The sequence below is a fragment of the Seriola lalandi genome, unplaced genomic scaffold, assembly GCF_002814215.2.
Source record: "Seriola lalandi dorsalis isolate HSWRI2012SDOR001 ecotype SW California unplaced genomic scaffold, Sedor1 jcf7180002052929, whole genome shotgun sequence".
NCBI lineage: Eukaryota > Metazoa > Chordata > Actinopteri > Carangiformes > Carangidae > Seriola > Seriola lalandi.
Window position 1 is genome coordinate 112102 of NW_019523482.1, and position 10709 is coordinate 122810.

Below are 10709 nucleotides of genomic sequence, written 5' to 3' on the forward strand. Positions count from 1 at the left end.
TCACTGTGAGGTTCAGTGGAAGGTACGTGGCTGGACAGGCGACGTTAGAGAAAAGTTTATGTAGCCTACTTATTTCCCAATGACCCCCCACAAACACACACACGTGTTTACACACCTTCTGCTCGTGACAACATGTGCAATAAATGCCAACTTTCCCTGCCAGCAAGTCAGAGGTAAGCTATACACACGCTTACTGGTACTTTGTGTTTCTACCCTGCTCTTATAAAGTAAACTTAACGCCAACTCAGTAGCCACTGCCGGCTAGTAAACGTTAGCTTACAGTTAGCTATAACCAACCGACACTGCTCGCGACAGCTACAAGCTAACGTTAAGAATCCGCTAGCTGGGCTACAGCCAAACCTGCCGGACCACAAGTCTCAGAAACACTCTACAATTAAAGATACGACAATAAAGGGAGTAAATGAATTACCCTCGTGTTGCCACCACTCGTCGCCCAAGTCGTCTCCCATTTTCCTCAGCCAGCAGTGTGGCCAATCCAAATCTGCCGCTGAGCGAGCATGGCAGGGGTGTGTTCACAAGCAGCACGTTGAAAATATAGTCTGTAGATTAAAACGTCAACGAGACACTTAAACCCCAAACTCCAGGGTACTTTTATCCCCACTGTATAATCCTAACGCTATAAAATGGTAAATAGGTGTGGGATTGCGCCTTAGACAATTAAAAATATAATTTAATTTACTCTATACACGTTTGCTAGTTTATAATTATGCATTTGCCGTGATTACAGTCAAGGCATCATAATCTAATCTATTTTCTACATGTATATACAGTACTGTGCAAACGTTTTAGGCATTTAAAATATTTAAATTTATAGTCATCATTCGATAGGGAGGTTTCCGATTAGTCCTAATGTCATTCTGCAGAATGGCAATGACCCCAAACAGCCAGTCATAAAGATCTATCTTCAGCAACAAGAAAAACAAGCAAGCCCTGCAACAGATTGCCTTTCCTCCACAGAGTGATCTCAATATCATGGAGTCAGTCTGGGATTACACAAAGAGAAAGAAGACACCAAGACAGCCTATCCACCGAAGATCTGTGGCAAGTTCTCCAAGATGCTTGGAACAACCTGCCTGCCAAATGCATTGAAAAACTGTGAAAGTGTACCGAGGAGGATCTGTGCTAAGGGTGGTTGCACAGTACTGTATGATATGGCTCTGATCATACACATAATGCTTTTAATGCTGCAAATATTTTTCTTTTTTTTCTTTTTTTTGTCTTCATAATGGGACCAGCAAGCAAAATAATGCCAAATTGAATTTGTAATGTAAAAGCTGTTACATGATTACTTGGAAAATAACTCAATTTTTAAAAATGTTTTTAATAGCAAAAGGGAAACTGTGCGCCAAGGCAACAGTCTTTCTAAATATGATTTGGCAAAACATGCACATTTTGCACAAACAGAACCTGATTAATAATTATCATTTTGTTTGTCATCTGTCTCAGGTAGAGCCACATAATTGTAAAAAGTCAGAAGCACACATATCAACACTAGATTGCTCAAAGCACGAGAGAATGTATAGAGAGGCTAGTTTAGTGCTCCCTGTCTTGCACTGAGAGCAATGATCTATGCTAAATAATTTGCCTGCCTCCATGTAGGTTTGCCTTTGGCTCTATGAGTGCTTAAAAGAAGTTTTAATTTTGCAAGCAAGGAGATTTTCTATCTTCTTTGTTGTTTTACTGTCTGGGCCAGTTGAACGCCTCACTGTGTTTCCCATTGTATTTGATGTTGGAAGTAATGGGGACATGTTTTAGGAGAGAGCAATTTAGGTCAGACACTGTCTTGCCAGTATAGTTGCATTAAAGCAGCTTTTCACGTGTTGAGTTGAAGTTACTGTAGGTGGTCACGGTTATCCATCCAATAGATCATGTTTATTGAATGGGGTATGTTGGGATGGCAGAGCAATAAACATGTCTACTCAGTTTACAAAATAATTAGTTTTGCATGCATACACCTCTCTCTCTCTGTCTCTCTCTCTCTCTCTCTCTTCCCCACACACTGACTGTACCCTGCCATAAGAGATTTTTCTGGAAATGAAGAAGGAATAAAGGCATCACTTTCCTTACGTTACTTTTGTTCTCTCTGGCATTTAATTATATTTCAAATAAAAAGGGCACCATAAGTTAAATTTAGGTTATAAACCTTAAATGTAAACCTTTTTACATGGCATGTGCAATTATAGGATAAATCCTCATTATTTATCATAAGGTGATGTTTCCACAGAAAAAGAGAATATAACCTACTGCTCTACTGAGTGTTCCTACATTACAAAACACATCTTTATATTCTCTGTCATTATGGTTTGGGCTGGGTGGTCTTATTTTCCAACACACAGAAGAAAAGAAAGAGGAGAGAAAGGAGGAGGATGTGTTTGGAGTAGTGCCCTCTTTTCTGCAGCTGTAGCGGAGAGGAGGGACAGGTCCTCTGGGAGTAATTGCATGCTTTTTTGTGTTTTAGTCAGAATAACAGATTTCTGGCTGGTAGAGGCTGTGAGATGTTTGATTAAAGCTTTGCCGCAAAAAAAAAAAAAGAACAGACTGATTACTGGGGAAATTATAAAGGGTTCAGAATGGTTATGCTGTGTAACCCTAAAATGGGGGAAGAAAAACAAATCAAGAAAGAGAAAGGAAGGATACAGTCAACACATTGTGCTGAGGTCTGCCAACATTCAGGCAGGACAATGGACCCTAAATGGCAGCTTTGAATGTAATTAAGCATCATTCCTGTAAAACACAGGCCCCTTCCTCATTTGTCATTCTCTCTGTTCATCGTTTGGCTGTATTTTCACCAGGAACAATATGCTGTGCAAAAGCACAATTGTTTGCCTTGAGACCCCAGGGAAACTTGTTAAACTTGTTAAATCTGCTTTTCCTCTGTTAATCAGCCAACCTGTGTATGGAGGAGAGAGTGTATTTTGAAAGAGAAAAGGGTACAGGATGTTTCACAATGTAACAATTCTTTAAAAAATAAATCTAAGCCAAACATTTTGGTGTAAAGAAGAGGTCAAAGAGAAATGTTGGGTATTATGCTAATGTGCTCTTTTGAGAAAGTGTTGGTAGAAAATTGTGCTTGTATGTATTTGGTGATGGGGAATGAAATATGGATAATACATAGCCTAAGTTATTTAGAATATCTTAAAGTGTCTTTTAAAGTGTTAAAAACCTGTTATTTTATTTGATCCTTAATCTTCAGCAAAGATCCTCTATACAGAAGATGCTGCATTACAGGCAGCACCAGTGGTATGAAATGGGACACAGTTCCGGTCTCCTAAGTGAGCGTTGTCCCCCAACCCCTCCCTCAAGCCAAGGCACCTGGCATGAAATGTGACAGTAGCTAATATTAAAATCTATCCCTGTCTAGACTCAACTCTCTGCATCCTATGGGAAAGAAAAGACAGATACTTTTTTCTTGTTATTACAGCCTATTGCTGCACAAAGCTTTGGCATTTTTAACACTAACTGATGTATTACTTATCCCTGCCAAAAGAATACAACAATAGACGATACAAATTGCAAATGCAAATTTGCGCCTTTTTGCCACTGTTTTTATCTACTAATGACACCTGATCACCCCAGTGCAAAGTCAGTTTAATAAGCCAATACTCTATTTTAGCAGTTGTTAAGCAATGAAACATGTTTATTTAAGTTTTAAAATTTAATCCATGGTTTCACGTATAAGTAAGTGAATCCAAAAATAACTCTGGTCCATCTTAACATCTGGTTACTGGTTGGCAAAAGATGTCGACAGTTTACAGATCTGGCGAGAGTATGGCTCTGAGACAGAGGCAGTAAAGTTAATTTTCTCCTGATCTGTTGATCTGAAAAATGTCATTTTGATGTCATAATGTTCTGAAGACGTGTAGCTTGTGAAAAATGGATCCAGTATTTATTTCGGTGACTATGGAGCGAAAGAATCTGTCATAATCTGTGATCTCATTCTCTTCGCCCATGAATAGACTCAGACCTGCCTCTGGTCTCCTAAAGGGGCGAGGAGGTGGAGAAACCCACGTGACACAGATACAGGAAATAATCAGAAATTAAGCGTCTCGGTTTCTCGACTGTCTCTGTCTTCAGTTCTACTTAAAACGAGTAGTTCCACATCCTCAACTTGCCATTTTAATCTTTAATTTTTGTATGTATGAAACAAAAACATAAAAAGTAGTAAATTATTGAGCTTTAAAGGTACTGGTATGTGAATTTTGTTGCCTTCGGACAGACTGCTGGCTGATTCCCCTGGTTTTCCAGTCCTTCTGAGAGTGGTATTGATCACCTTACCTAACACATTACAAGAAAAATAGTCAGTGCATTTCCCAAAATGTTAAACTATTCTCTACTAACATTATCTCCTAACATGAGGTCATTTGCCTGAACTGCCCCACACTGAGCAAACTGCTCCTGCATGCATTATGTGTAACAACACAGGGGGAAAAAAATTATGATCCAAAAAGATCTAAGTAATGACAATAACAGTCCAGAAACTTGTGCGAACACTGAAAAAGAGTGAAAGAGAAGATGAGCGTCATTGTAATTAAAGGCGGACAGCTGTCTCTTCAGGCCTCTGTGATTGCACACTGTGGAGCATTGATGTTAATGTGTTTATTTTGTTGTAAGCAGCTGTTCCTCCACTTTCTCATTTTAATGATCACAAGAAGTTGTGTTATTTTTGGTTGCCATCCTCCTCTCTTTTACTGAGTGTTTTTTTTTTTGCTGAACATGGAGAAAGAGAGGGAGGACAAGCAAGTGAAAATGGACACAGACTAATTACGGCTTTGAAAAATATCAGTCCTAATTACTATGTATCCACAAAGACATCTATTTCTTACCTACTCTCATGCTTTGCATTTCCACTGTGATGAAAGTAGACCCTATCTTCTTTACCTACGATCTTTACAGTGCCTCTTCTCTCTCCTGAATTCCTCTCTTTTGTTTTAGCCACTGAAGAATATACATTTCAGTTTGTGTTCATTTGTTTCTGCCAGCTAGAGGAGCACTGAGATCGTCTGCCTTTGTTTTTTCCATAACAGATTACAGTTGTTTGAGGGACTGAAGAGGCAGCATGAGTGTTTTGTAGTCTATAAAGATTAATGATTGGTTAGTTGGCATTAATTGATTTTATTGCTTGCCTAATTGCGCCTGTACCCTTGTCTAATTAGTGAACAATCCAAAGAGAGTTAAATATGAAGTTAACAACAACAGCCCTGGGAGTTGAAGAACAAAATGATGATTTAAATGAATACGCAATGAAATACAGTAACTGTCATGTTAGTATGCCACATCCAGAATAGAGGGGTCAGCAAAGTAGCCAGTGGCTTGACAGCCAGTATGTGACCAAGTGCAAATAAACACGAAGTGACCTTGAGCTTTCCAAAACTTCACAACACATAACTTCCCATGCAAGTCTCCAAGTTACAACTGTATTCATGAGCATCTGGCTGAGCTTGACCTGCATGGAGATGTGCTGCATTCTAAACACAAATGCAAATATTCATTTGTTGCTGTTGCTTTCTGTCATGTTTTTTGGTTTTCAAGGCTTTTTTTGTGTGTGTTATGAGGTAAAAGATGAAAGATGTTAAAAAAATATACATATTGATTAGAAATATCTCAAACTGGCAAACGCAACATATGTTAATATATGTGAATCTATAGCATACATTTTACTGGAATTACTCTATACCATAATATATTTCTATATAATAGAAGAGCTCTGTCTGTAAGCATCAGTTTTTGGTCATATGTTCATGCATCTGCGGCCACAGATGGGATTAACAAGTGAATGTCTTCCTGTTGATGTGTCAGGGGGTTAGAGGTAAGACAGAAGTTATCTCAGAGCAGGGATCATCGTGGCATAGGTCCCAGTCACTGTCAGCCTCACCAACTGTCTAACCACATGGGTCAGCCTGCACCTGATGGAAGTTTTAAGGCCATACACCGCAAAGTGTGCTGGAGAGGAAACGACAGCTTAGATGTTACAGCATGACATGTCCAACTCAGATCTCAAATTACATGCTGGCATTTCAAAACCAGCAGGCTTAGTGTTTTTGCTGATTTCTACGCCTTTTCAAGTGTGAAGTCACCATTCACCTTATAGCTCCTTGAAGTCCAAGTTTCCCCAGAAGAATTTTATAATGAGCCACCAACCGAATTGAGTTTTTTTTTTCTTGAATATGTGAAGGAAAACACTAAAGCTAACATTTATTTATGAAAACTACTGTTCAAATATATTTTCAAAGATTTCCAGAGTTATTACTGAGGACACAACCTCCTACCATTTACAAGCATTATGTGAGTTCATATGGGTGATCGCAAAGTGCTGTATCATAATTGCAAATATGGGGTCTAATTGCATCTGGCACATAGCTTTTCTTGACAATGAGAGGAAAAAAACTTGTCAGAACTTTCAACAGTCTAGTTCACTTGTTTTCAAATTTGACCTTTGTTCTTAAGAGATCATCCATTTTAATGCCAAATGTGTCTTCTTATTCACACTTTTTGTTTCCAGCAGATGGAACAGAGTATCAGCTCCCATGTGTGAGACTTCGGAGTGTCTGGACACAGCTTGTTGGTGCTGCAGACAGCAGAGACTCTACAGCGTGGGCAGAGTGACATGACATCCTGTCCCCTCTCTAATTATTGTTATGTGAAGAGGGTGATTGTTGTAAGCTGCAGAAGTCACGGTGCTAAAGGGCTGAGGGCCATCCACACAGCTGGGAGCTTAGCGACACATACATATTTTTGCCTCAACACATACATCACCGAGGGGACACACAGGCACAAAACAAGGTTAGAGGGGACTTCTGGGTAATGCACCTGTCAACTAGGACATTACTGCCCGTGTGATGTTATGTGACCCAGCAGAGGAAGGCCAGGACAGTTGAAAAATGAACAAACAGCTGTGTTATTGGCTAAACGAGATGAGGCTTCTAGGATACAAACTGCTTATGAACTGGCTGATACTGCTTCTGTAACTGCAGGAAAGATGTAGTGTTGTTTGGATCTAAAAAAAATATGCTCTGATCTTCATATCTAAAAACACACAAACCCACACCTTTTCTAATGACATTTGAGACTCCTGCTACTCAGCCTCCCACATATTAACAAAACAAAGAGTAACCTTGTAATCTTCGTTATTAATCACCATTCATCAAATATCAAATTGCGTTTGTTCAGTCTTGGAGTTACTTAGATTATGTGAGTGTTTTCTCAGTTTAACCTTCCAAAGCTTCAAATTAATTGACTACTGAATACTTTTAGTGTATTGTGGAAATTGTGTAGAAGTGGCCAAAATATAAAGGGAAGCTGACACACAAACCAACTATACAATCGCCTAAAGATTCAGATCAAATCCAGTATCAAATTGTATTGAAAGAGTAACAACAACCATATATACAGTGTTACTTGATGCACTTCAGAACCAACAAATCTTCGGAACAGTTTGTGCAAGCTCATTGTCAGGCTCTTAGCAGCCATCAATAGCAATTGCTCGGGAACTCAGTGTGAATATTATTGAATTAAACTTAGACCCTGAAAAGACCAAATGCCTCAAATGTCTGCTTCTATCGATTGTTGGTCAACAATAGAGAGTTGACATTTACACAAATCTGATTCACTCCGTTGTTACAGACCTCTGAGTTTATGTTCTCTGTTGTGAAACTGTTTACCCATGAGTTGCAGCGGGAGACATACTGTTTCTGTAAATGGTAGCCCGATGCTTTCAATAGAATGAATAAATGGAAGACGTGGTGATCACAATGAATGGACTTACAGCTTTTAGCCAAATGGATGAGAGGTCCTTATAGAAAAATGGAAATTTAGACATACGAAACTCCATGAGAACTGGGAAGTTGTGGAAATACATTTTAAGTATTGTACAATTCTGAGGTACTTGCACTTTACTACTACTTACTTTAGTATTTTGATTTTATGCCATTCTTTTACTCCACTACACGTCATAGGCAAGGGAGTATTGTACTATTTACTCCATTGAATTCATCTGAAAAATATAGATGAAGATTGAAATGAAGATTTTACATTATAATAACATATGATAATGTACTGCTAAAGATTAAGCCTGTGGTTCCTAACCTTCTTGGTTCGTGTTCTCCCACAAAAAAGTAGTGTCCCCTCTCACATTTTAGAGGTCTATGAGTTGTTAGCCGTTCCAGAAAAAGAGACATTTCCCCTTTCAACTTTAAAGTTTCATTTAGATAACTTTTCAAGGTCCAAAGAAGTCAAGTTATGTAATACTTCTAATATAAAATTTATGTTGCAGAACTTTATTTTTTCTTCTTTCCTCTCCCATTAATCATTCTATGACCCCTCAGATTTATATTAACCCTTTGGAGGAGGCCCAAGCTGTAGGTTGGGAATCACTGGAGTAAACTATACCTAACTGTAGCTCCACCTCGACCATGCAGCTAACATAAGAAAATGTTACTTATGCATTGATGTATTAATATTATTAATGTACTGTAAGACCATGTTGCTGAAATACTACTTAATGTTTACTTGAGATTTTGGATACAGGATTTTACTTGTAACAAAGTAATTTCAGATTGATGTATTGGTACTTTAACTTAAAGGATGTGAGTACTTCTTCTACCACTGGAACAGAGTAAAATCAATCTGCTCATTAAGATCATGTGATGTGATCAAAGGCTCCAGAGCAGCTACTTGTTCTGTCAACACCATCAAAGTCTTACACATGAAAACTTCAAAATGGCTTTTAATTAATCGAAAAACATAGATGACCCTCTATAGCCCACATTATTCTGCCATCATGGGATGATGTTACAGTGTTTTATGACTTAAAATGAACTTATATTAACATTTAATTTTTTTTCTTTTTTAGAAATAACTAACAGAATACATGAAATTCATTGACATTCATTTTTACAAATACATGTACGGGCTTTTTGACTAAATGTAATGAAATCCCATATTTTCTGCAAAATCATGCACAAAACATATTTTTGTCTTCAGGTTTATGTGTTTCAACTTTTAAAAGTAATTTCTGCAGTTGGTTTGAAAGACGTAGCATTTCCATTTTAGATGTAACATCTTATCACAAAACACTGTGACTTAAACCAAGAGAAACTAAGAAATGTTTGTACAGTATACACACTCAAGAATAACAGTTGTTCAAAATTAAGGACAAATGAACTGATTGTCCTTATTGAAAATTTAGTATGAAGAAACACTAAGAGCGCTAGAGAATGTGCACGTATGTGTGTGTGTGTGTGTGTGTGTATGTGTGTATGCATACATACTGTATGTCACTGAGTGTGAAAGCTGTTGAAGCAGTTCTTCTCGCTGACGATGCCTTTGCAGCCGGGAGTTTTGCACCTCCCTTTTGCTGCAGGCATCTGAAGCCAGGGGACAGTGTGGTCCAGATACATAACAGTGACGGGTTCATATTCTTAAGAATAAGTAGAAAAAAATAAGTGTAAGCATATCTGTCATCCATCTGTCTGTCTAATTTGAAGATTCAGGTATTATTAACTTAGGAATCCACTGGCTGCACTGACTACTGTATATAGTTCACTGTTGCCATTTGGGGAACATACCTGATATATTGTGTAAAAAGACAATAATTACATTGAAGCAAGATTTACATGATAAAAACAGGTCATAACTTTCTACATATCCTTTCAGTATTTTTCAAGAAATCTTTGCAGGTCGAGGATCTCTTCTTCAGGTGACTCAAGGTCATCGACAGTGTGGGAAAGAGAAAGAAAAAGATATCGGGGGGTTTTTCATGTGAGGTCATCCAAGTACAAAAGTGGTTAAGAAATGTTCCACCTTCTATGTAAAGGCCAATCAGTGTTTAAATGTGTTTAAATATCAGGAAGTTGCAAAAAAAAAAAAAGGGTACATAGTGCAGTAGAAGGTTAACAAAAAAAACAAACGTTTACATGTACATTTCATCAAGTGACTCTATTAAATGTTTGTGCCATTACATTTGAAGAAATATTTGTGCTTCTGAATTTCTGTTTACTCCTGTGTGCTGTTGACTGCGTAGTTGGTTATTGGACTGCAAGAGCTTGAGGCGCTGAACCAACAAAATAGTTTATAATATTCACACAGCTGTCTATGAGCATAAAAATGCAGATATTAAATATCGAACCTGTTCAGTTGATAACAATGTCAATACGAACACAGCCAGGAGATACCCCCCCCCAAGATAAACCATCTACTTCTTGGTGTGCACTTGCTCCTGTGGTTCAAGATGATTTATTATCCCAGAAGCTGCATCTGCACTGTGGCTTAATACCTGCTTTCACCTCGTAGTCTGGCAGCATGATGACATTAAACTTTCAATAGCACCAGATTATGAAAAGTAAACCAATCAAATATTGCTGTTGTACCTGAAATAAAACTTGCCATTACTGTTTCACCTGAACTAATCCATGAGAATCTGAAATATTTTATTAAAACACTAAAGCGTCTGTGCAGTACAAGAAATGGATTGCAAATTAGACAATTTGTTAACATGCTTAAAATGTGAATTAATTTTTGCATAATCAGTTTGGAAATAACCTCATGACATAGCAAAACATTTTAAACCAACATTTTACCATCATCTGAATAATTTCACTTGCACAAATAAAAGTTTCATGTTTAATCAGTTACTTTAAGATTTTTAAACCAATTATCCTTATATAATGTAACAGCAGGAATCCATTTGCTAG

General features: G+C 37.8%; 1 protein-coding gene across 1 annotated transcript in view; it reads right to left on the minus strand.

Annotated features, from left to right (window-relative positions):
• Positions 1 to 520, minus strand: part of cmss1 (cms1 ribosomal small subunit homolog) — a 33905-nt gene extending 33385 nt beyond the window's left edge. The window contains exon 1 of the mRNA XM_087172459.1: positions 431 to 520. Coding sequence (XP_087028585.1) covers positions 431 to 470 — 40 coding nt within the window. The 5' untranslated portion in view covers positions 471 to 520. The remainder of the gene's footprint in view (positions 1 to 430) is intronic.
• Between the last annotated feature and the right edge of the window lie 10189 nt (positions 521 to 10709).